The sequence below is a fragment of the Brienomyrus brachyistius genome, unplaced genomic scaffold, assembly GCF_023856365.1.
Source record: "Brienomyrus brachyistius isolate T26 unplaced genomic scaffold, BBRACH_0.4 scaffold36, whole genome shotgun sequence".
NCBI classification, from domain to species: Eukaryota; Metazoa; Chordata; class Actinopteri; order Osteoglossiformes; family Mormyridae; genus Brienomyrus; species Brienomyrus brachyistius.
In genome coordinates, this window is record NW_026042311.1 from 1,931,986 (window position 1) to 1,957,262 (window position 25,277).

Here is a 25,277-nt window from a genome sequence, read left to right on the forward strand (position 1 = left end):
TGAGATAATTAGTGCCAGTCAGATGATAGACGTATACAGTATGTGAGTCAAAGATTCTTCATATATTAATCATTCCCATTCAGGTAACAAATCCTTAGAAATCCATTCCTGAGCATCATGCCAAGAAGCACCACTTGTTTACTGATAACTGCTTTCATGTAAACTCTGCTGTGCTGAGAGTAAAGATGAAGAGGGAGAGACAGCAAGAGGCTGCTGATGGCAGAGAATGCAGGCGACATGGAGGGGAGTGAGAAAAGGAGCAAATATTGATGGTTAAGTAAGGAATAATTGACGACGGGCCGTTGAATTATTAGAAAATAATGCACACCCGAGGTGGTAATGCGGCCACGACGCGAAGCGGAGTGGCCGTTACACCTCGGGTGTGCATTATTTTCTAATAATTCAACGGTCCGGAGTCAATTATTCCGCTTATACTACGGTTGCCACACCTCAAGACATCGATCAGATTATATATTTCAAGGGATTCGTCCGGTTTTTCTACTTAAATCGCTATTGTGAGTAGGATTATTTCTTCCGCATCTCATCCAACGACACTTTTGCTAGTTCCAAAACGTCATTTTAAAGCTGGCAATGGAGGCTTGAGCCGTTGATAGCAGACTAATGCAGTTAATAATGAAGTTATTAGAAAGAGAGCGAGAGAGACACACAGAGAAAGAGAAACAGGGAGAGAGAGCTTTTATGAATTAGGCTACCTCTGTGTGTCCCTCAACAGTGTTCTGAAGCACCGTCTCTAAACTGTAAGTCTGCTTTAAGATGCAGCGCTGTTATTACCTCGCTAGTGAGAAATGTCATGTGTAGCCTTTAAGTTGGTACACTAGGCTAACTAATACTGCTGCAGCCCAGTTTCATATTCACCGTAAATATTAAAATTTACTTTCGGAAAATTGTCTGTCATGTTGTTGTTTTTGTTAGTCCTGTGTGCTGTATAGGTACTGTATGCTAATTTCCGTTATTACAGTTAACTATGCGAAGTGATATGGAACTGTAATGCGGTCAAGAGAGCTGCCCGGAACTACGTTCGCCGTGCGGTTATCTGAAAATAATTGCACACCTCAGAACGTTCGTCAGCCAATCAGATTCAAGCATTCAACGGTCCCGTAGTATAAGAGTGAATAATGACGTCACAGCAGCCTGATCCTGATGTTAGTTTAATATGCTTCTTAGTTTGGCCTGTGGTGTGTATTTCAGATACAGCATTTAATCAGGGAGACTGAGTGTGAGTCAATGACAGAGAGAGAGAGAGAGAGAGAGAGAGAGAGAGAGAGAGAGCAGACAGGCAGGTGAAGATGAAGGTGTATTAGGGAGGAGGGGGGAGGAGCTTGGACCTTCACCAAATCAGCCAAATGTAAATGTCACGTCTATCAAACAGGAGACCCTGCTTTCAGGAGAAATGGTTTAAAGATCACACTGGGCTCCCTTACAGCCCCCCCTCGTCTTAAGGGGGGTTCTTTGTTTCTACTGTGCAAAATAATTTGTAACACAAATGTCTAAACTGGCATGAAAGACAGATTCAGCTCTTGTGAAGACTGGCATGCGAAACTGGAAAAGGCACTGGGGAAATTCAGTGCACATAAAGACAGGCAGTGCCACAGATTAGCACTGATGACATGGATTCAGAAGATCAATCCTGTTAATAATCAACCTTCAGATGAGCTGGAAAGAGCAGCAGCAAGTGAGGAAAAATCTTCTGGAGTTAAGTACTTGGCACGGCAAGGCCTGGCTTTTCGAGGTGTTGGTAAGGAGAGTGGGAATTTCAAGCAGCTTCTAATGCAAACAGCAGAGGGCGATGCAGAGCTGACCATGTGGCTGAAAGGCCACTTTGATTTCACCAGTGCTGTTTAACTGTAACACCTGTTCCTGGGTTGTCCTCAGTCCTTGTTATTGGTTATGATTCTCACTGTCCTGCACTGTGTCTTGTTAGCTGTGTATTTAAGTGCCTGTTCTGCTTCTGTTGTTTCATGGTTCATTATAGCTGTATGTATGTATATAGTTCTCCAGTTGTGTTTATTCCATCATTTAGTTCATTCCTGGTCATTTGCTGTTTATTTTGGATCCATCCTGATCCTTTTGGTTTTGATGTGTGAGTTGTAATAAACCCTATTTTTCCATCCGTGTCATGTACTGCCGCAACCAGAAGAGGGCAGAAGATATGGCACAAAAACAAAGGAAGAAGCCTAACTTTAAAAAGAACAAAAAACATCAAGACTCATCCAGCATGGGGTGGTGGGTTAACGAATAACACAAACAATCAAAGAATAAGCAAACAAATGAGAGAAAAGATGCAGAGATGACTGAGAAGCAGGGGATGACTGGAGAAGAGACGACAGGACCAGAAGACAGGAGGGATACAGGGAGAGCGGAGAAGAGAGTATAACTGAAGAATGGGAGAAGAGGAGAGACTACAGAGAACATAGATGACTGGAGGGGAGGGAATATAGGACCAACAGAGAGAAGGAGGAAGGGCTGTGGAGGAGAAGACAGGATAAGAGGGGAAAATGTGAGCAGAGAAGGACAAACACCCCCACTGCCCAGCAAAGTGCACTTGTAAGTAAACCACAATTTTAGCCTTGGGCTCAATATATGGACTTGTCTCTGTGTAGCGATGCATAGAATCCTTGACACTGGTTATGACTGTACTGTATTAGTCCTAAACCTGCCATTATAGTGTAAGAAGAAAAGATTTTTTTTTTTAAATAGATAATTTCAAAAAAAGGTAGAGCGATGTAGCCCCCGGAGAAGTCCCCCCCCCCCCCCCAACGCCCTGTTTATTCCCTTCTAGCTACCAGATGAAACTCACAAATTACCCCAACGCCACCTAACTTCTCTTCCACATGATGCACCTTATTTACCCTTTGAATCCTGTCCATTATTGAGCGTTTTTCTATCCATTTGATTATAAGTTTATTACACTGTATGTACATTAGTCAGCCATTTTCCGGACAGTCTGGGCTACTCAGATATGTCATAATTCGATTTGTAAATGCTGACAGTCTTGATATTATCCTTCTTATCAGGAAAAACTACTTCTGCATATAGATATTTCTCAATTTTTAGTCTCATCTAATATAAAAATTGGCAGGTAGTACAAATATAATCTTATAAATGCTGAGATTAGAGTATCTGCGATGCAGGAATGCAGGGGTTTCATTGGGGCCCTTTCTATGGCTTAGTACTGTGAAGGAGTACATGGTTAGTGCCAGGCGCAAATGAATATCTTTGATTTTGCATCCATTTGGTAACTTGTTGAAGTTGTCTGATAGTCAGTAATACATGGTTTAATTAATATGATTCTTTATTTACTACTTTATAACATCTGAAAGAAACTGAAATAGGAAAGCTTATTTTAATTTATGGTCCACTGGATAAACACAGACATTACAGACGGTTTTAGAGTCTAATGCTGAATGTTGTTTGCTATGATTTTTCTGCCTGCATATGCTGTGATTGGTGCAGTGAAATTTGAGAATGTGTTTATGGTCAGTATCATAGCCTCAGACAACAAACCAACGCTGTAGCGTGTCACTGTGTTTACATGTGAGAGGGGTTCCAGTTACATAAGGGACTCGTTCTAATTGTTTTGACGGAGCTCGACAAACCTAAAAAATAAATGCTGGTGTTATCAAAAACTATGTCATATAGCTATATTCCAGATTTATTACAGCCAAACACATCTCGGAGCTCCGAGGAACCTCCTTCTCCTTATATTTCCTTCCATCCCACTCTTCTCATCCCTCCATCCCTCAAATACTGTGTAATGATGATATGTGTGCATGTGGAGGGTGAGGGATGGGCGTGGAAGGTAATAGTTAATTAAGTGGCTACACCTGGGTTGTGAGGGATCTGGGGTTAATAGAGGGAGTGGGAGGCGCGTTAGGGAGATTTGGTCTGGTAGGCACCGTACGCGTTGGGTCCCGGGGGAGGTGCCGCTCGCATGCCGTTTAGGGCGGCCGGCGGTGAAGCCAGAGAGTGGGCGGTAGGGACAGTTCCCGGTGCGGTAGGGCGAGGACAGTCAGGACAGTGGGGGTAGGAGGCTATGACCACTGCTTAGACGGGGTGGTTGATAGACGGGAGTAGCGGCACCCTCATAGGGACGGATTGGCGGTGGGGGGGTGGGATTCCCTTTCCGTGGGACGTTCTAGGTGACGGACCGGTGTGATTGTTCCTTCCCCGGGGGAGGGTCCTGATCCCTGGGGGGGAGGGGGTGTTCTGTTTTAACTATGTCTTTATTGTATGTGTGTTACGTGTGGTTTAAATGCGCAGTGTAACCGCTTAGGGTCGGGACAGGACTATATACAGTAGGCGGTTCTGGTCCCGTAACGCTTGCCTGTGCCCGAAGTGTGGGGATTACTGTGCATTGCAGTGCTATTGGTGTGCCGTGCCCTAATGGGGATGTTGTGTGGTGCGGGATTTACTGTGTGGTAGCGTGGGTTAACACACGCTTAAAAAGGGGTGGTGTGCTACGGGGAGAAAGCGGGACCGAACTCTTTGTGAATCCAGATCCAACCCAACGGGTCGCTGCATGAATTGTACTGAATAAAAGTATCTTTGTACTTTTAGCTGCAGTCTGGTGGTGATCTGTTCTCCTTTCACAGCCTCTGACGCTAGTTTAGGTTAGTTGCACTGGTGGCAGCGGTAGGATCATTTCTTTCCTTTGTGGTTTTCCCGTTTAGAAACCTAGAATTAGCTTTAACATGTCGGAGGCCGAGGATAGTGTACAATCTCCTAATTATGAGGGCGCTGATTGTCCTGTTACGTCTAGAGAGTGTTTTCTCACAGAGGCTGAGGAGCGCAGCGGGGTGGCGCCGCTACTCCTGCTGCTCGCTGCCATATTTGGGCTTTGTGGCCTCAGCCTGGGATACATCGCTGAGCAGCAAGAGAGCCTCTGCTTCGCCCGGCGTGTCCTGAGGGGGGTGTTGCTTGCTATCTGCAACACATGCCTCGTGTTTCATGGTCTGCGACTGCGCCGGTTGGGACAAGGTGCTCATAGCCCCAGCACAGGTCAACTAATGGGGCTGGCGGTGGCCTTGGCCGTGTTGGATCCGGAGTGGATCCTTCTAGCCACGATGTCCACATGCCAGCCAGCCTGTGAATACCAGCCGCTGGACTTTGCGCTGGCCACCACTTATGTGCTGGTCCTGCTCCTGGCAGCACTGGTGGGGGCGGCCTGCAGTCTGTGGAGGCAGCAGCCACGGTGGAGGTGCAGGACCACGTGGCTGCTCATCACCTGCCTGGCCTCAGTCCTGCTGTGGGTGGCCTGGATCACCTTCTGCCTGTATGGCAACGCGGCGCTTGGCCTGTCCCCAACATGGGACAACCGGGTACAGGCAGTGGTGCTGCTGGCACAGGCATGGCTGCTCATACTGCTGCACGCTGCTCCTGAGGTCCACGCCACCTTACGGCCCCCGTCCCGCATGAGAGAGGCCAGTTTAGAGGAGGGCCTTTCTCACCTGTAGTTTGGAGCAAACCGGGACTTCGTGTTCAGTGACAACAACTCAGGTATGGTACTTTGTTTTCGCTTCTTTGACCTACTCTGTGACTCTGTGTGTACTTGAGAGAGAGCATAGCCCTCGCTCTTTCCTCACATGGAGCCCCTACTGGAAGTCTGTGGAACAGCAGCATATAAACAAGGTCTATGGACCTTTCCCTGTAACACAGATCTCACTTGAGCAGAGCTTAGGTACCATGGCTGCATGTGCCCCCCCCCCCCCCAACAATCCCAAAAAAAAATGTGAAGTATGACTACTGCACTGCTGAAGGATGTTTACATGATCAATATCTGTCTCTCTCCTGCAGGTGTCCTCCCCAGCCCCCAGGAAACATTACATTTTAAATAAATAATATATATATCATCATCTCTGGAAGTGGTGTGTTTTTTTAGGGTTAAAAAGTTGAGAAACATTCAATGGTCATCATCATACCATATATCAGTAGCCCAGCCACTGGTCAGTTCCTTCACTCTACTGTTACAGACTTTCATGAAAACATTTTTTAAATGTGGGTGTTTTACCTGTATGATATGCTTGCCTTTTGTACTGGACATAAAATAGAATTTAATTTTTACATTATATTACTCATACAACAGGCGACATGGTGGTGCAGTGGTTAGCACTGTTGCCTCACACCTCTGGGACCCGGGTTCGAGTCTCCGCCTGGGTCACATGTGTGTGGAGTTTGCATGTTCTCCCCATGTCGTCGTGGGGTTTCCTCCGGGTACTCCGGTTTCCCCCCACAGCCCAAAAACATGCTGAGGCTAATTGGAGTTGGTAAATTGCCCGACTGGTATGTGAATGTGCCCTGCGATGGGCTGGTCCCACATCCTGGGTTGTTCCTTGCCTCGTGCCCATTGCTTCCGGGATAGGCTCCGGACCCCCCGCGACCCAGTAGGATAAGCGGTTTGGAAAATGGATGGATGGATGGATTGCTCATACAAACACACACATCTGTAGGTTCTCAACTCTAGGTTTATATCAAACACATTAAAGCCAAACAAATGCAAAAAGTCCATGTATCGTTTGTCCTTGGGTTTTCCAGTCCAAAACGAAATCAGGAAAACTAAACAACAGCAGCGTTTTTTGGTTTTTCTGTCAGAAGGGGAAAAAGCGAAAAGCAGAAAACAAAAAATCAGGCTTCATATTTTATCCTAAAATGTAGAAAATATTACAAAAATACACCATTCTAAGGGTGGGTGTTTCCAAGCTTATGACTGGGACTGTTAATGTTGTAAAATTAAGATAAAGTTCACATTAGGCTGTATCTTACATCTCTGGTATCTGTTAGATCTGAATTTACTCATAGCAAAGAAACAAAAAAAGGTGATTTTACGGTTTTCCCATTTGGTTTTAAAACAGAAAAACAACAAATTTATTTTTGTATGACGCGTTATCCCAACAATACATTGTCTCAAAGCGCTTTACAGCATCCCCACCCAAAGCCCCCAGTGAGTAAGACATAGGTGACAGTGGCAAGGAAAAACTCTCTAGAAGGAAGAAACCTTGGGAGGGACCAGACTCAAAGGGGGAGCCCAACCTCCAGGGGCCGGTAGGGAGAGTCGAATAGAAGAGATGGCTAAGTGCCAAGTCACATTGTCCAAATCATAGGATTTGAGGCACAACCGGGGAGCAGGGAGGTGATGACAAGCCCGTGCCAACTCTCCTTCCAATCGCCAGGCAACCAGAAGTAATTAGGCAGCGGGTCATACATGGAAGATGGCACAGGCAGAACGCGAGCTGGATGCAAGGACGTCATGGGTACATGTCACATGTAGCAGGGTGTGCTGAAAATCTTGATAGATTGAGGTCTCCAGGCAGCACACCCCAGGAGGAGTTGGGGAAATAAAATGTGCAATTAGTCAAAGTATAGGGGAGACTATAGGCAGTGCTAACAGTTAGGTGAGTGCAATATGAAGTGCAAAGTGCAAGCTCTGGCAGATATGGCTATGGCAGCATAAGTAGGAGGGAGAGGCAAGTGGGAACGCAGGCATGGGGAGTCCCTGAAATGTCAGCACTCCAATTCCACAAGGGATGGTGAAGCCAGAGTGACAGCGCTGACAGTTCAGTTTATCTAAAGCCAATGGCATCGAACGCCACCCAGCTCTACACCTCACACTGTAGGTCTGACTGGTGGCAGCGGTGGGATCATTTCTTTCCTTTGTGGTTTTTCCGTTTAGAAACCTAGAATTAGCTTTAACATATCGGAGGTGGAGGATAGTGTACAATCTCCTAATTATGAGGGCGCTGATTGTCCTGTTACGTCTTGAGAGTGTTTTCTCAGTCTCCCGGTGGCCCCCCCTGCTCACCCAATATTTATACCGGAAACTTTTAATGGTGTGGGGCATGAGTGGTCTGACTGGTCGGAATAATTTTATTCGCCTGAGGTAAACAGGTGGGATGAGTCTCTGAAAATTAAGTTTAAGTCTTTGCTGGTGTCTGGCCGTGCTAGAGAGATGTATAGTGGGATGCCGAGTGAGGCTAAAAGTAATTATGGGTTGTTAAAAGCGGCTATTGCAAGGTGTTTTGAACCTGGTGATAGTAGTGATTGGAATAGAGCTAGTTTTACCGCCCGTCGCCGCCTGCATAGCGAGACGGCAAGGGAATTTGGTAACGCCTTACGGAGATTAGCCGCTAGGGCTTATCCCACGGCTGATCATCGGATTTGTGATCTGTTGGCAAGAGACCAGTTTATTACGCATTTTGCTACCGGTGATTTTCGGGTTAGCCTGTGTAGTGCCAAGCCTAATACGCTGGAAGATGTCATTGAACTTGCTTCTGAAATGGAGTTGCTGAGAAGTTTGGAGCAGACTTCTTTGCCACCTGACGTTAAAGTGAGGGGAGTGGTGGAGCATAAATTAGAAAGGGATGAACAAATGGAGGTGTTGTTGGGGGTGGTAGAGGAGTTAAGGCAGGAGGTAAAATCGCTTCGTACCACGGTGTCTAAGATGCAAGAGGGGATGAAAAGCTTTCTAAGTAAATATGGGGTGGTGTTGGATTTTGGTAGGAAGGAGTGTCGGGTTATGGGTCAATTATTACCTCTCCTTGTGCCAGCAGATGTGGACAAGCCTCGGGTCGTCATGGTTCCAGAAGATACTGTAATCCCCCCCCCCCCTCGAAGTGAGGCAATCATTGCTGGTAAGGTGGAGAATACAGGTGGGGCTGCTTTTGAGGGTATGTTGGAGCCTTTGGATTCGGCATCTAGCCAGTGTAATATAATGATGGGGGGATGAGGGTAGGTACCTTGCATACGGGTATTGAGGTGAGTCGGAAAGCAGAGAATGTAGACCTGGGTGAGGATGAGGAGGATTCTGTTATGCCCTGGACAGTCGATAGGCTTGTAACATATTTTGATTGCACCAGAAGGGGTTTGCCTCATCCGATATGACTGGTATTTATACCGTGTTGCAGAAGAATTTGTCTGTATTTAGTGCCGGAGAGGGAGATTTGGGGAGAACTCGCCTGATGTTGTATAACATTGATACTGGTGAGGCGAAGCCGGTAAAGTTGCCTCCCCGCCGTGTCCCCCTCCATTTGCAGGAGGAAGTATCTGGTCACTTAAAGCAGATGCTGGAGAATAACATCATTCAGCCCTCGAATAGCCCTTGGGCAGCGCCGGTGGTTCTGGTACGGAAGCGAGATGGTGGCCTTCGGTTTTGCGTTGATTATCGCAAATTGAATGATGTTACCCGTAAAGACACGTACCCCTTACCCCGAATTGATGATGCGTTGGGTAGTTTGAGCAAGGCTTGCTGGTTTTCTATATTGGATTTAGCCAGTGGGTACTGGCAAGTCGAGGTGGATCCAAAAGATAAGCATAAGACGGCGTTTATCACTCGTCAGGCCTTTTCCAATTTAATGTGCTGAGTTTTGGCCTGTGTAACAGTCTGAGAACTTTTCAGCGTCTCATGGATTTAGAGTTGGCGAGTCTTCAGTGGACTACTTGTTTGGTGTACTTAGACGATACAATAATATTTGGCCGTACCTTTCAAGAACATCTGGACCATGTGGATGAGGTTATAACGAAATTGCGTCAGGCTAATCTGAAGGTTAAACCGGCGAACTGTAACTTGTTTGCCACAGAAGTGCAGTATTTGGGCCATATAATATCGGCTAGGGGTGTGAAAGCTGATCCGGCTAAAGTGGAAGCTGTGCGCCAGTGGCCGGTGCCTAAAAATCAGACAGAGGGGAGGAGTTTTGTGGGCCTTGCCTCTTATTATAGGAGGTTTATTCGGGGTTTTGCTGAACTTGCTCGTCCTCTGCTCCAGCTGACCGAGAAGGGCAGACGGTTTACATGGACAGAAGCTTGTCAGGCAGCATTTGAACAGCTCAAACTTAGTTTGATGTCTGTACCAGTCCTGTCTTACCCCGACCCTAATAAAACCTTTATATTAGATACGGATGCGAGTGATGCAGGTATTGTCCCAGGTAGAAGGGGGACGGGAACAGGTGATAGCATATGCTAGTAGGGCTTTGACTAAACAGGAAAGGAAATATGCAACAACCAAGTAGGAGTTAAGTATGGTTACCTTCATAAAACATTTTAAATAATACTTGTTGGGGAAGGAGTTCGTCTTACGGACAGATCATAACTCCTTAAGATGGTTGCATAATTTCCAAGGTTTAGAGGGGCAGTTGGCTAGGTGGGTGGAGCAGCTGGCCAGCTTCCAATATAAGAGAGTGCATCGGCCGGGTCGGGGACACGCTAATGCGGACGCCCTCTCTAGAGTGCCCGCTTTTCTGCCAGTAACCTCAGACTCACCGCCAGCTACCCAGGAAAAATGGGGAGAGGTGATATGTGCTGTGAGAGAGGTGTGTCAGGAGGCAGTGGCATGTCAGGAGGAGTGTGATGAGCTGGGGCAGGATCAGCAAGGAGATGCTGAGCTGCGGGAGATTTTTGCTTTAAAGGAAGGGCGGGAGGGCAGGTAGTCAGCCTCCAAATGAGTTGTGGAAATATGCATCAGTGTGGGATCAGTTGCAGGGTTCTAGGTTGGTACGATATCCACCTTTGCATTCTGATGCAGCAAACCAAGTCCAGGTTGTTATCGACAAGTCTTTGGTGCCAGAAATTTTGAGGCAGTTGCATGATGCTACCACTAGGGGTCATTTGGGAATACAAAAGTTGCAAGCAAAGGTGAAAGATCGCTTTTATTGGCTGGGATGGTTTGGGGATGTTAAGCACTTGTGTCGGGAGTGTGTGGATTGTGGTTCCCGGAAAGTGGTGGGGAAACAGGGAGGTGCCCCGCTGCAGTCTGTTGTAACCGCTAGGCCATATGAACGGGTAGCATTGGACATTTTAGGGCCATTACCGGTAACTCCAGGGATGAATAAGTACATTGTGGTCATTGGGGATTATTTCTCAAAATGGACTGAGGCATTCCCTCTTCCTAATCAGGAAGCTTCCACTGTGGCCCAGGTCTTGGCGGAGCAGTGGGTCTGTCGCTTGGGGGCCCCTCACTCTATCCATACAGATCAGGGCCGAAATTTTGAATCAAATCTATTCAACGAGGTGTGTCAATTGTTGAACATTCCAAAGACTAAGACATCAGCTTATCACCCCCAGTCAGATGGGATGATTGAGAGGTTTAACAGGACATTGTTGGCAATGTTGTCTCTCTTTGTGGAGGAAAATCAGTCCAATTGGGATGTTTTGTTGCCTTGTGTGATGATGGCTTACAGGAGTAGTATTCACTCTAGTACTGGAGTTACACCGTACAAGGTTGTTTTTGGGCAAGAGATAGTGTTGCCAGTGGATGTTATGTTGAATCTCAACGAGGGGGAAAGATTTTCCTTTGTAACGGAATATGTGGCCAGACTAGGGGACATATTGTCCACAGTGGTGGGAGCAGTGAAATGTCATCAGGCAAGAGCTTCGGGTAAGCAGAAGCAAGCGTATGACTTTAGAGCGCAAGTCAAGTACTATTCAGAGGGGGAACTGGTATGGGTTTGGAGGAAGGCTAGAAGACGGGGGTTATGTCCAAAGTTACAGAGGAGGTTTAAGGGTCCATATAAGGTGGTGGAAAGGATAACGGAGGTATTGTATCGAGTGGTACCAGTGGAAGGGGGAAGTGAGGAGGTGGTGCATTTTAATCGACTTAAACCATTTCTCTCTACTGTAACAGAGGCTGCCAATCAGGAGGGCAGACACCAAGTGATGCCTGTTGGTACCCTGCCTGAGTTAAAAGATTCCCCCCCTGGTGGTGGCTATCCGCAACCACGGCCCTTAGTAGAAAAGGGTGGCGAGATGGAGGGGGGGGTGCCAGGGCTAGAAGTGTGGGCAATGGCAGCGAATCGGCCAGAAGAGGCAAGTGCAATTGGACCAGGGCAGCAGGGGGAAGGGGACCAGCCTACCTGAACCTGGCGGAGCCGAGCCCGTAAGGTCCCTCCAGAGCCACACAGCGATGGGCCTGCTGCTGTGCATGGGGCCAAGGAACAAGAACGGAGGGAAGGGGCTCCAGTTCAGAAGACTCGTCTGCGACGTCAGAGGAGGCCACCAACATGGTCCAAGGACTGTGAAATGTTGTGACTCAAGGACGAGTCTGCCCTAAGGGTGGGGGAGTGTAATGATGATGTGTGGGGTGTGAGGGATGGGCGTGGAAGGTAATAGTTAATTAAGTGGCTACTCCTGGGTTGTGAGGGATCTGGGGTTAAGAGAGGGAGTAGGAGGCGCGTTAGGGAGAATTGGTCTGGTAGGCACCGTACGGGTGGGGTCCGGGAGGGAGGTGCCGCTCGTATGCCGTTTAGGGCTGCTGGCTGTGAAGCCAGAGAGTGGGCGGTAGGGACAGTTCCCGGTGCGGTAGGGCGAGGACAGTCAGGACAGTGGGGGTAGGAGGCTATGACCACTGCTTAGACGGGGTGGTTGATAGACGGGAGTAGCGGCACCCTCATAGGGACGGATTGGCGGTGGGGGGGTGGGATTCCCTTTCCGTGGGACGTTCTAGGTGACGGACCGGTGTGATTATTCCTTCCCCGGGGGAGAGTCCTGATCCTCGGGGGGAGGGGGGTGTTCTGTTTTAACTATGTCTTTATTGTGTGAGTGTTCTGTGTGTTTTAAATGCGCAGTGTAACCGCTTAGGGTCGGGACAGGACTATATACAGTAGGCGGTCCTGGTCCCGTAACGCTTGCCTGTGCCCGAAGTGTGGGGATTACTGTGCATTGCAGTGCTATTGGTGTGCCGTGCCCTAATGCTGATGTTGTATGGTGCGGGATTTACTGTGTGGTAGCGTGGGTTAATAACACACGCTTAAAAAGGGGTGGTGTGCTACGGGGAGAAAGCGGGACCAAACTCTTTGTGAATCCAGATCCGACCCGATGGGTCGCTGCATGAATTGTACTGAATAAAATTATCTTTGTAATTGTAGCTGCAGTCTGGTGGTGATCTGTTCTCCGTTTACAGCCTCTGACGCTACTGTAGTTTGGGTTCGTTACAATATCAATTCGATGACTCGCATATTCCCTATAATATAGGGTCTATATTTTCTAATTTTAAGTTTTTTTAATGTTTATAACCTTAGATCTATGCAAACCATTTCGTATATATCCAACAACACAGTACAATTATGGTGGATATCTGGTTTATGACAGTAAAACAATGTACATTTTATATACACTGAATGTAAAATTAAAGTTAATGAAAGCAAAATTATTGAAAACAGCTGTTGTGCCTTCGATTTACTAAAACACATGTTGGTACAATAAAACCATTAAAATTTTACAGATAAAGCATATGACCATCCATCCATCCATCTTCCAAACCGCTTATCCTATTGGCTCGCGGGGGGTCCGGAGCCTATCCCGGAAGCAATGGGCACGAGGCAGGGAACAACCCAGGATGGGGGGCCAGCCCATCGCAGGGCACACTCACACACCATTCACTCACACATGCACACCTACGGGCAATTTAGCAACTCCAATCAGCCTCAGCATGTTTTTGGACTGTGGGGGGGAAACCGGAGAACCCGGAGGAAACCCCACGACGACATTGGGAGAATATGCAAACTCCACACACATGTGACCCAGGCAGAGTCTCGAACCCGGGTCTCAGAGGTGCAAGGCAACAGTGCTAACCACTGCACCACCATGCTGCCCCTGCATATGACCATAAGTTTAATTTCTGTAAAAATTCAGAAAAGAAATTGACCAGTTTCACTGAAGGGGTTTCTTTTATTTTACAAACTGTGCGTAAAAATATGTTTATGCAATGTAGTTTTGATAAACCTTTACTGTCATTTAACATAAGAGGAAAAATTATATTGTAGTTAAAATGGCTGATATAAAATGGTTTAAAACTGTGAAAAAAAAATTGCCTTTTTTTACAGTGTATACTTCCAGTCAGAAGGTACCACACCGGCAGATACGGATTTCTGAAATAGCAAAGTTAAAGGTCGACGAATAATATCCCTCATCTCTTTTAAAACAATAGGTAAGATGCTGTTATGATATCCTGTCTTGGGTTGGAGTGTAACAGTATTCACGGGAAAGGGGAATGGGATAAAGGGACAAACAGGGTGAGGGCAAGAAGGGAACACCAGTGGACAAAGGGATATTTTTTGTATTTTCATTTTTTTTCATGTATAATACTGACACTGAACAAATAACCCGGTGCAAAAGACTTTGGGAGTGACCACAGCCAAAATAACAAACAAAATCCTAAACTATCAAGTGCGACCCACAGCTAATCTCACCTAAGTGCAAAAGAAAAGGAAACCAAAAGACAAACACTCCACCTCACTCCCTAACCAAATAAACAGAGTCCAACACACACTTGCAAAACAAAACAGCAGTCACTCCCTATGCAGCAATACAATCACACATACATAACTTACACACAAGTCAAAGCAACAAGGGGGCTAGTGAAGACGTAAACCAAAGAAAACCAAGCGGGGAGACAGCAAGCCAAACTGAGGTCGCGGGGGGGACCGGAGCCTGTCCTTGGAACAACAGGCGTAGGCAGGAACCAACCCTGGGCAGGAGTCAACACTCTGCAGGGCGCAAACACTCACAACTCAGATTTGCCAATTAACCTACCCTGCGCACTTTTGGACTGTGGGAGGAAACCGGAGCCCCTGCTGGAAGTCTTTCCCCATTCACCAGATTATATTGCCAGAAGACTGAAAATTAGATATCAAATACTAGAGTGACATAAAAACAAAAAACAAGTTTGCTTGTAATGAGACGCAAAACAGAAGATTATCTCTTTTTATATTTTGAGAAAACATTTTAACATTTATCCAACCGGTCAAATGGTTTAATACTTCATACAGCAGCATTTCTAAACTCATTCCTCAGCACACCAGACAGCTCCACATTTTTGCTCTGTCCCAGATCCCTGCATGCATGAACCAAACAGTCACCTTTTACTGCTGTGCTGAGAGCTTGGACAGAGCAAAACTGTGGATCTTTGCAGTGGGGTCCAAGGACTGGGTTGGGAAACCCTGGCATAGAGGAGACTGCAGTGAGAGCCAAGAAAAAAAGAGATTAGAGAGGAAGGTAAAATGCTTCCATTAGCATGGCAAATAAGCTGCAAGTACAGACCCTGTGCTTCCATTACAAACAAAAAGCCTGTATGACCCTCCTAAACACACAAGTCAGATTAACTTAACCAGGGGAAATAAGCATAAAACTTGGCAAAGACTAGACTATGAAAAGGGAAGGTGAACATCATACTTACAAGAACTTCTGCTAAAGCAAATGGACAAACCCCTTTTAACGGAATCAAGTTACTTAAAAAAAAATAATAATCCAAAACTAAATCAATAAAAATTAAGAAAAACACAATCATGCTTTGAACTAATACTGCAGTCAGTCCTAAATGTTCCCATGACATTCTTTTCGTCACGACGCACACTCGGTACATACTGGTTAAAAACCATTTATAATCCTTCATGTACCAGTCTATGATGGAGCACCCCAACCTGGGCCACCCATCCAACATGGCAGATTTCTGCCCCCTGGCCCCGGAGACTAGCAGACTAACCTCAGGAAACAGGGAACCAGGAGGACATGGGCCGCTGACTGGATGGGCGGCTCCAGAATGAGGTGAAGCAGAAGGTAGACTCCACAGCAGAGGACCGAGGAATGTAGACCAAAACCAGGGAACCTGAAGTGGCAAGAACACAAACCAGGACAGACATATAAAACCCAAGCAAACGCATCAGTGGCACAGCCCACCAGCTTGTGAAAAATGGCTACCTGGCATCATGAATCCCTTAATCAAAAACCTTTGTGATGGCAACTTTGCCACCCAGGACTGATCCCTTCTAAAGACCTCAAGTTTCAATGCAAGGTTTCCGAAATGTTTTGAAACATTAGTCCATGTGACTGCTGTGGTATTGTTCCAGGCAGGGAAAACAACTTAGGAGAAAATTTCCGTGCATGTTGGGTGTTTGTGGTACTGTTGGGCTGAGGGGGTAATTGAGTGACTATTAACCTTTGAAATCCAATTATATTATTTAAACAGGTTAGTAGTTAGACAGTGTGATTTAGATAAGGAAAAGGATGTTTTATTGTCATTACAAAACGTGTTCTACATGAAGGGAACAAAATGAGGCACTCAGATCCGGTGTATTAGCAATAATAAAATAGAAATAAAATCGAAAGAACAATACAATGAATAATATGGTAACAATTAAAATAAAATAGAATAAAGACATTAAGATAAATTCCATTAGGAGAATTTAACCATGGATGTAAAGTGAGCAGGTGTGAGTGTAGCAGAGATTACTGAGGTCTGTGTGTAATAAAGTATATGTGACACTGGCTGAGGAAGCAGCAACGTGTGTGTGTGCAAAGTCACAGTAATAACCTGCAGCACTGAGGGATCTATTGCAGCGAAGCCCTGACATGTAACACTGGTGATGAATAGCAGTGTTAGATATAGGTATAGTGAGGTACTTATAATTATAGTAGGTGTAGGATCAAGGTCTGGATTAGATTTAGTTAGAAACATACAGGGCAAATCTAGATAACACATACACACACAGATTACATATAAATATAAATTTAGGGGCAGTGTGTAGCTCAGTGTGCTAAGCCTGTGATCAGAAAATAGCCCACTTTAGCCCAGCCTGGGCACATCTGTGGGTCCTTCAGCAAGCCCCCCAGCTCCCTGGGTGCCACTATGACTGGCTGCCCATCACGGCCAGCTCACTCTGAGCAAGTTGGGGGAGGCAAAATGAAAATATCTTGATGGGGATCAATAAAAAGTATTAATTCTTTTCCTACGGTCTGAGCATTCGGTCAATCCAAGTACAGAGAGTGGTAATGTGGACAATGCTGCTTGCATTTCCGGCCCAGCAAAGCCTGCTGCTGCTCCACAGCTATATATATTCAGCACTGACCTTTTTCCATTCAGTGGTTGTTAAAATAACTTTGTGTAGCCTAGTAATGGTGTAGTGCAATATTCTTTGGTTTGTAATATAAGGGATTAAATAATATCTTCCAAGTGACATACAGGCCCTCCACATTTTCAGTGAAAAGAGACCAGACAGCATGAAAGCTCTTCCTACATTTGCCTCTGCTGTATCTCAGATTTTCAATAGGTAACATAGAAAACACATCTTTAATCTATTGTCTGAAGGCAGGGGGTCTGGAGGACTTCCACTGCGTGAGAGTTGTTCTTCCACCCAGCAGAGAGGAGAAGGCTGTGGCTCTGGCCTGTGAGGCGGTGTATTGTTTTTCTGCGGGGAGATGTGAGCATCGGGTGAGACTCGACTCAAATGCAGCCGCTTTGAGACAGACGTGGACTTTAAGGAAACACAGACTACACATGGAACAACAATGACTGAGCTGGGGAACGCAGTGAGGGCAGACATATTTATACACAGCACACTAATCAGCGACAAAACAGGTGTACAGGGTTAGGATGGAGAACTATAATGGGATACAGGAGAATTAGGAGGGTTACAAAGGGCCAGCAGCGACCCCTGCTGGCATGAGTGGGAGGAGACATGAAAAAATAAGAGATTACAGGACATGACAGGAGCACCAAGCACAGCAACAGTGGGGTCATGCTCAATTATCACACCACATATATGAGAAAACATTACGAAAAACTGTTCCTAAAAATTGTTCAAACATCAGCATGACCGAAACATACGACTGGTTGTATCTAGGCTACACTGGCACTGACAGCAGAGTGTAACAAATTACCAGCTACGACACATATCTGATGATTCAGAAGAAAGACAAGTTGAAGAAACAAAGTGGTTAATTGACTATTGTATAATAATCAAATCACTTCATAATCATGTAATACATAATATGTTACGATGGGAAGAGGGACAATCCAAGGGCAGCCTTGTGGGTTTTATTGCTGAACCAAAAGACATGAATAGAACCCAAGAGGAGGAGGAGAGCACAAATAGGAGGGAGGGAGGAAGGAATAAGCAGGAGGAGTCGGGGAGAACCTACTAACACGGGGAGCAGAGAGGGGTCCTCCTCCTTTTTGGGTGAAACTAATTGCTTGTGACATGGTAAGAGGCAACTTCTTTCTTGAGAGAATTTCTTTAAAGGGCAAGACAACCAAAGCTGTTAATCCAACAGGAAAAAATAGCCTTTGTAGAATTCTATGTGAAGACCCTCTGGGCCAGGCGCCCTGCCGCTCTGCATTGTTTTCTTTGCATGTACAACTTTGTACTCCATAATTTTAATATTTTATCACGAAGCCTGAAGAGCAATATGAACTATATCATGCTTTAAGTAAATTGTCTCATCCATTATTAGATTTAAACACTGTCATAATCCACAGCAAACTGTACTTACAGCCTTCATCCTGCTCTTCAGTCTCTGAGGTGCTGCATCTAAATGGGGACTCATCAAAAAGCCAAGTGGAGCTGTCATGAATGAAGGCCTTGTTCAAGCTTCCCCTGCCTGACAACAGGTTAGTCTCTCATTTGACTAAAGTATATTTAACTTCTACAGAACTTTGCAGGCTCATCTAGGATGGAGAATTTCTGCTGCTGAGCGCCTTAGAAAAGATTCTCAGAGGGAGATACGAGTCCTAGGTGCCTGCTGGGTACATATTCAAGACAGAGTTAGGACCGACTCCAAAAATTCTGCACTGTCTCCCAGATTGGGGGAAAATTTTGTATTTTACTGAAAATTTCATTTCTAATAGATGGAATCTGATTTACCTTAGACTTGGTCAGGAGTCATGTGGATAAATTTCAGAACAACAGACGGCCTGTGGGCTGGGGGGGACAGGCAGGTTGGCAGGTGGGGGCACGCGGAATGCTCCTGGGGGTGTGGTGGGTGTGCTTATATGATTTACAGGAGCCGAGGCTAAGAGAGGCACTAAACTGCACAAACATCCTCATATACGAAGTTTTACATGAAAAGGGGCCATGGGCTTGTTGGCGCTATAATTCTTAGCACTCTGACTTGCTCTCTGGGGCTTTGGGTTTTTGAGACAATATGAGAAGGGCAGGTGCCCTTTGGCGTGGAATGTCTCCCATTCCTGTTATTCCTTCTTCCTCTTTTTGTTTTCTTCAATTGCCAACAAGAGAAATTAATATGACAATGCCAAAGCATCTGTAATTGCAACAATTTTCTGGAAGAAGGGGTGTGTTTTTTGACATAAATGCAGGGGTGCCAATATTTTTGGCCATGACTGTAATAGTTATTTGTGATTTGTAATCATTATTTAATTTTATCGATCCATCTACGTACCTACACTAAAAAATGTACAGTTGGATGTAATTAATTTTAAGAGAAATGGTTACATGAAATTACTATCCAAAAATATTTTATTTTGTAATTCAAATTTTTCTTGTTTTTCAAACCAAAAAGTTACAGCACTTCAGCCATTCACATTTATAAAACAATATGACCAATCACTAGTTCAACCTCCCAGCCATTTATCCTTCAAAAACATGGCCCTAGAAACGTTCCCACATTTTCATCATATCTTTTTTCCCATTTAGTCTGTCCAACATTTTTTCATATGAAGCTGCCTTAATCATCTCATCGGTCCATTTCTATATATTAGGGATTATTCAGGATTTCAAATGCCTTAATATTACCCTCATGGCAGTTATGAGTTCCACCATCACAGCCTTAAACTGTTTATTATTCACCTTTGGCAATTCCACTCTATCTCCTAGCAGACAGAGTCGGGTTTGCGGGGTAAAGTAAAGCCTAGCCATTTGTCTAGGAGATCAAGAACTCTACCCCAAAATGGATATACCTGAGAGCACTGCCACAGCATGTGTAAATAAGCCTTCTAAAATTCCAACACTGATCAGTATTAATTAGTCCAGTTCTATTTAGTCTAACTAGTGTCCAGTACTATCTGTGTATAATTTTATACTGAATAAATTTACCTTTTACTTCCCTATATTTCCCCACTCTAGAAAGTATTCTTGACCATTCATCTTCTCTATTTTAACACTCGTGACTCAATGCCTCAGTTGCAAAAACTTCCAAAAACTCCCTCCTCCTTCTACATCATACTTACTCTTTACATCTGATTATGACATAAACATCCCATTTCCGAATAAATCCCAAAGAGTTTTCACCCCTTTGGGTTGCCATTGTTTCCATACTTTTTCCTATTTGTATTTCAGGATTGTGCCAAATTGAGGAATATGGCTGCATGTAATGTGATACTTTAAGCTTCTTATGTATTTTGATCCATACATCCCTCAAAAAAGATATTATCGGGTTTGTGTTTCTTATATTGTCCCCCCATTGTCACAGAATGTGCAGAGGTTGAAATAGTGAAGCCAAATCGCTCTCGATAGCTATCCAGTCCACATCAGAATTCACATTCTTCCAGTGATAGTAGAGTTTGGCTATTTCAAATGACATGCTATATAATCTAACATCTGGCAATCCTAGACCTCCCTTGTCTCTGGGCAAAGTAATTTTAATCCTAGGTTTTTTCTTTCCCAACAAAAATCTTTTACTATACTCTCGTACTGCTTAAATATCCTTTGCGGAATATTAAATGGAAGCATCATAGAGAGATAATTAACTTGAGGCACCACAACCATTTTAGTAACATTAACTTTCCCCCCATAAGGATAATTTCAATGCTTTCCATTTGTCCATATTAAGTTTAATTTTGTTCAATGAGGGTTCAAAATTCAGAATTATTATTTTGTCAATATATAAACTCAACAGATTTAAATTTCATGTTTATAGTTCAATTTTATGTTATATAAACAAAATAATTTTTAATACAGAGCATTTTTTTATTAATTCAACAGCACCCATGTTCAATCCACTTAAGTTTGGAAGGTGTATTGGAAGGTAACGCAGATATTTCTTAAGTGGGCATCCAGAGATATCGTCCCCCCCTCCAAGCACCCCTTTTCTCCACTAGTTGTGTATGGAGCTCAACAGGAGGAATGGAGAGGTAGAGAAAGGGGTTAGTCTCACACATAATGTAATGCAAAATAAAGAGTAAATACAAGTGCCATGAAGCAGAATTGAGCTCCAGCAGGCCTCGACTTACAGTAAAGGAATTGTAAGGCAGACATGCTAACAAAACAGCTTTACATTCCCAATTCCAAACCATTAATGGGCAACCTTAGAGTGACGACGGCTAAAAAAAACCTTAGCTATAAGCAGGAATGAAACATTGTGAAAAGCCAAGACTCCACGTGAACATGTTCTCCCCTTGCAGAGTCAGATCACGCATTTGAAGTGTTCCCAAGTGTTTGTGTGTTTTAGGTTCCTGTTAGTGAGGGGTCCTTTGCCGTTCTGTAATGCAACAGTGCTAACCACTGCACCGCTCCTGAAAATCATGAACCATTTTAAATGTTGAAGTATTTTTGAATTTTTGAATTATTAAATCAAAACATCCACTGTGTCTCTGCAACTTAAGCTGAGTCAGTGTAAGTGTGTGGCTCAGTAGCTCAAGTATTTGGGCTTGTAATCCAAAGTTTGCTGGTTTAAATCCAGCTTCAGATGGATAACTGTATGTTTATGGGCCATTGAGTTATGAAAAATAATCAATGTAGTGAATCACTATATTCTCAAATTACTTGTTGTACTTTTACGAACAACACCGTTTATTAAAGAAACAAATTTGCATTGGCAGAATGAAGAATTAAAAATGAAAATAAACTATCATTAAGAAACTGTGGAAAACTGAATTTACAATATTTGTAAATTGAAGGAAAAGTCCATTAACGTAACGGAAAATGTGCTGGTAATTTTCTGCCAGTACATTTTCCATTTTTTGGTGGATTTTTTTTTTACAGTGTATGACATGCTTGAATTCACTGAGCTCAAGTGTATGTGAAAATTAATATATTTACATCTAGTATATTTCATGGCTTCACTGTATTTCCCTCTGCAATGATCAGTTTCATCTAACTGCTGATGTTAAAGGCAGAGCTGAAATTTAGTTTAGTCATGACCTCAAAAATTAATTGAGTAGGTATTCTGTACAACCAGACAGAACTGCTGGTTGGGCTGGTCATCACCTGCATTTTCTAAGTGAGGTCTAAATGTAAAGTTTCAAATTGCACAATATATATTAATCTGTTTCTAATGTTTTTACAAAATATTTTTTATGTGTTTGCATCTTATATTTTGTATAATGGGCTTGTACATTTGATTCTTCCTTGATTTCGGTGTAATGAAGTGTAACTAGTGAAAAAGAGAGAAGCTTTTGGGAAGCATTATTGAACTTATTGTCCAGAGTCACTTGGGTGACAATTAAGGTCAATATAAATCACCCATTACCCACTGTAATCCTTTGTATTCCCCCCGCACACTCTGTTAACAAAATAAGAGGGTTGAAGTCAAATCAGGTTAAAAATGTAAATTTGATCCTCCGCCTATCGCGGAAGATGCGTTCCAGACCCATCAGCGATAGGTGAAAATCCACGATACAGAAAGACCATATAAATTATTTTTTAAGTTTAAGCCTTAAAATACCCCTCCCACATGCTTTAAACACATGTAAACTTATTGAAACAACACATATATCTGTTTGTCGGGCTAAGGATATGAGTAACATAATAATAATAATAATAATAATAATAAAAATAAAATAATAATATGTAATATATATATACACACACACACAACTTTCTCTCTAGATATGTAATGGAATATATAAAAATAAAAACATATATGGCTCTTACACATTCTTTTCATCCTTCTTCATGCAGCGTACTGTTGATTCATTCAAGCCATAATGGCGAACACCGTCCGCATAACGCTTTCCTTCCCGAAGCACATCCAGAAGTTTTACCTTCTCCTGAATGGTCAACGTCTTCCATCGTAGGGCTCAGAACAAAACGAAAACAATCGGACCACAAACAATGTACGGGACACACAGAGAATTGTGAGGCGTCGGAGGAAAATCCGCGATATAGTGGGGGAATCGCTGTAATGTGAAATCTGCCAATCAGGGTTTTCAGCACCATGGACAGAAACCTGTCGTTTATAGGGACCTATTATGCCCATTTTCACTGTTCATAATTGGATTTTTATCTTCTGCTAGAATAGATTCACCCTTTTAATAGGTGATATCCTAGAATCCAATATATTATTGCAGGGCTATTTTCATTTGATGTTAACCAAATGTGATATATTTATTTTTACTTTTGATATCTTGTCCTTTTCCCCTTATCTGATAAGAGCCGCTGTCCGCTGAGACAAGCTGGTGTATTTTTACTGCTCACTGAAAAGTGGGTGGTGCGGACTTTGTGTATTACAACACACTCTGAGACAGTCACTGATTGGTGGGCTCTGAGGGGGCGGTGTGACCTGAAAATCATCCATCAATCAACCCAGGATGGGGGCCCAGCCCATCGCAGAGCACACTCACACACCATTCACTCACACATGCTCTCCTACGGGAAATTTAGCAAGTCCAATTAGCCTCAGCATGTCTTTGGAATGTGGGGGGAAACCGAAGTACCCAGAGGAAACCCCACGACGACATGGGGAGAACATGCAAACTCCGCACACATGTGACCCATGCCGAGACTCGAACCTGGAACCCAGAGGTGTGAGGCGACAGTGCTAACCACTGTACCGCTCCTGAAAATCATGAACTATTTGAAGTATTGAATTATGAAGTATTTTTGAAATCTTTATGAAATTTTTATATTTATTAAATCAAAACATTGGGCAGTATACATGTTATAGCTACTTATTAATGAATAAGCAATATAATAAGATTCAATTTTGCTTTCACTACTTAAAGCGCCAGAACAACGTATTTGAAAAATTCAACAGCAATATCTCTTACCAGAAATCAGGAACAGGTTAAGAAAATCCACAGACTTCGTCGCGAGCAGTTTAATATACGAACTATTTCCTTCTACCCGACTCCAAACATCAATAATATCACTGCGCAGCAGATATCGCCAGGCAGCTCGTGCTTGTGTCTAATGCGCAGAGATACGAGTAGTGTACTTCGATAGAAGCCCGACATTTCTACGGCTGATATTTCCAAACCTGAACAACTCCCAGCAGAACTTTGATGAATAGATAGCATTAAGCCCCCTCTAAAATATCTTTTAATAGTTTTTTTGTGAACCTCCCATTTAAAGGAAGTACATCGTGGTGCTCATGAATTTGAAAGCCTAGATGCCTCATCTCGCTTTTCCACAACGTGTCAGCAGCGCCACCATCTTGGAGCAATAATTAGACATAAACAAGCAACATGTCAGGGTGTAGATGGAAAGATCTTTTAGCCATAACTTCTTTACTAATTAACGCATTTATATCTTACAATTATGTAGAACAAATAAACAAGCCCACCACTACTGCCCCCCCCCAATTTATGTAGTACTGCTCACAGTATTCTCAACAAAAACTAATCATGCTAGTATCTCGTCAGTGTCACAGGCTAGTAAACATGTTATGTATCTTATTTGACCGTACTGCAAATTTGTTTACCTGTGAAATGTGGTTCCCTGTTTTCTAGTTTTAACATTCCTCATGTTGTTGCAATTTTGAAAATAGTCGGTTCACTAAGTCATCTCTATGAATCCTCTATTTCACAATTACCGTGCCAATATGGCGTATCACCCAACGAGGCAGCCAAGCTTTCAAATCTATGGCGGTGCTGCCTACGCTACTACCCGTCACATGACACAGGAGCTACCGAATACCCGCCAATCGGGAGCCGGCTAGATCAACCACGCCCACCCATCACATAGAGAAGAGTGAGGCGAAAGAAGCGAATCAGTTTAAAAATGTCACCATTAATGCGGTTTTTAGTAGTCTGGAGATATTTTACTTTAAGCAAGGCACAAAATAAAGTTGTAGTATTTGTAATAAAATTTGAAGATTAGCCATCCCCAAGAAGCTGACAGGAAAGCCAGGTACAGGTTTAGTCCTCCTTAATCAGCTTGTCGGTTACTAAATGTCGGCAAATAAGCTTGCCTTTTTCTGTGATTTTTTTTCAGTTTAATTGACACTTAACGAAGTAATCTGAGACCTGAGATATAACATTAGCAACGATGGTCATGTTTTACAATCATGGATTTTAACATTGAGGACGTGTGTCACATGTCATTTCCACATAGAGGGAGTTTAATTGTTTTTATCTGTGTCTGTGTGTCAACATATGTCTATTTAGTTATGTCACTGAAATGTATGATTAGTATTGACATTTCCGTAGACTACTATGTTTTAATAAAACTGTATGATCCTTTGGGAGTTGGGCAATAGAACGGAATTGTAAAGTATCAATAAGAAACACTATTAATGAAGTAGCCGCCATAACCTTTTGCTTTGTATGAAGTGTGCATACAAAACACAAATAATGCAGTTGTACTGTTATGTATATAATTTAA

General features: G+C 43.7%; 2 protein-coding genes across 2 annotated transcripts in view; one reads left to right on the top strand and one right to left on the bottom strand.

Annotated features, from left to right (window-relative positions):
- Positions 1-25,277, bottom strand: part of LOC125721948 (tripartite motif-containing protein 29-like) — a 234,386-nt gene that overhangs the window by 10,339 nt on the left and 198,770 nt on the right. The window lies entirely within an intron of this gene.
- Positions 4,799-5,873, top strand: LOC125721961 (G-protein coupled receptor family C group 5 member B-like). Its single transcript, XM_048998199.1, has 2 exons — positions 4,799-5,517; positions 5,815-5,873. The coding sequence occupies exon 1, from the start codon at positions 5,028-5,030 to the stop codon at positions 5,472-5,474; it is 447 nt and encodes a 148-aa protein (XP_048854156.1). The 5' UTR covers positions 4,799-5,027; the 3' UTR covers positions 5,475-5,517; positions 5,815-5,873.

What these genes read in the sequence shown, in the direction of transcription:
- LOC125721961 (XM_048998199.1), top strand. Translation starts at nt 5,028, where the DNA reads ATGGGGCTGGCGGTGGCCTTGGCCGTGTTGGATCCGGAGTGGATCCTT.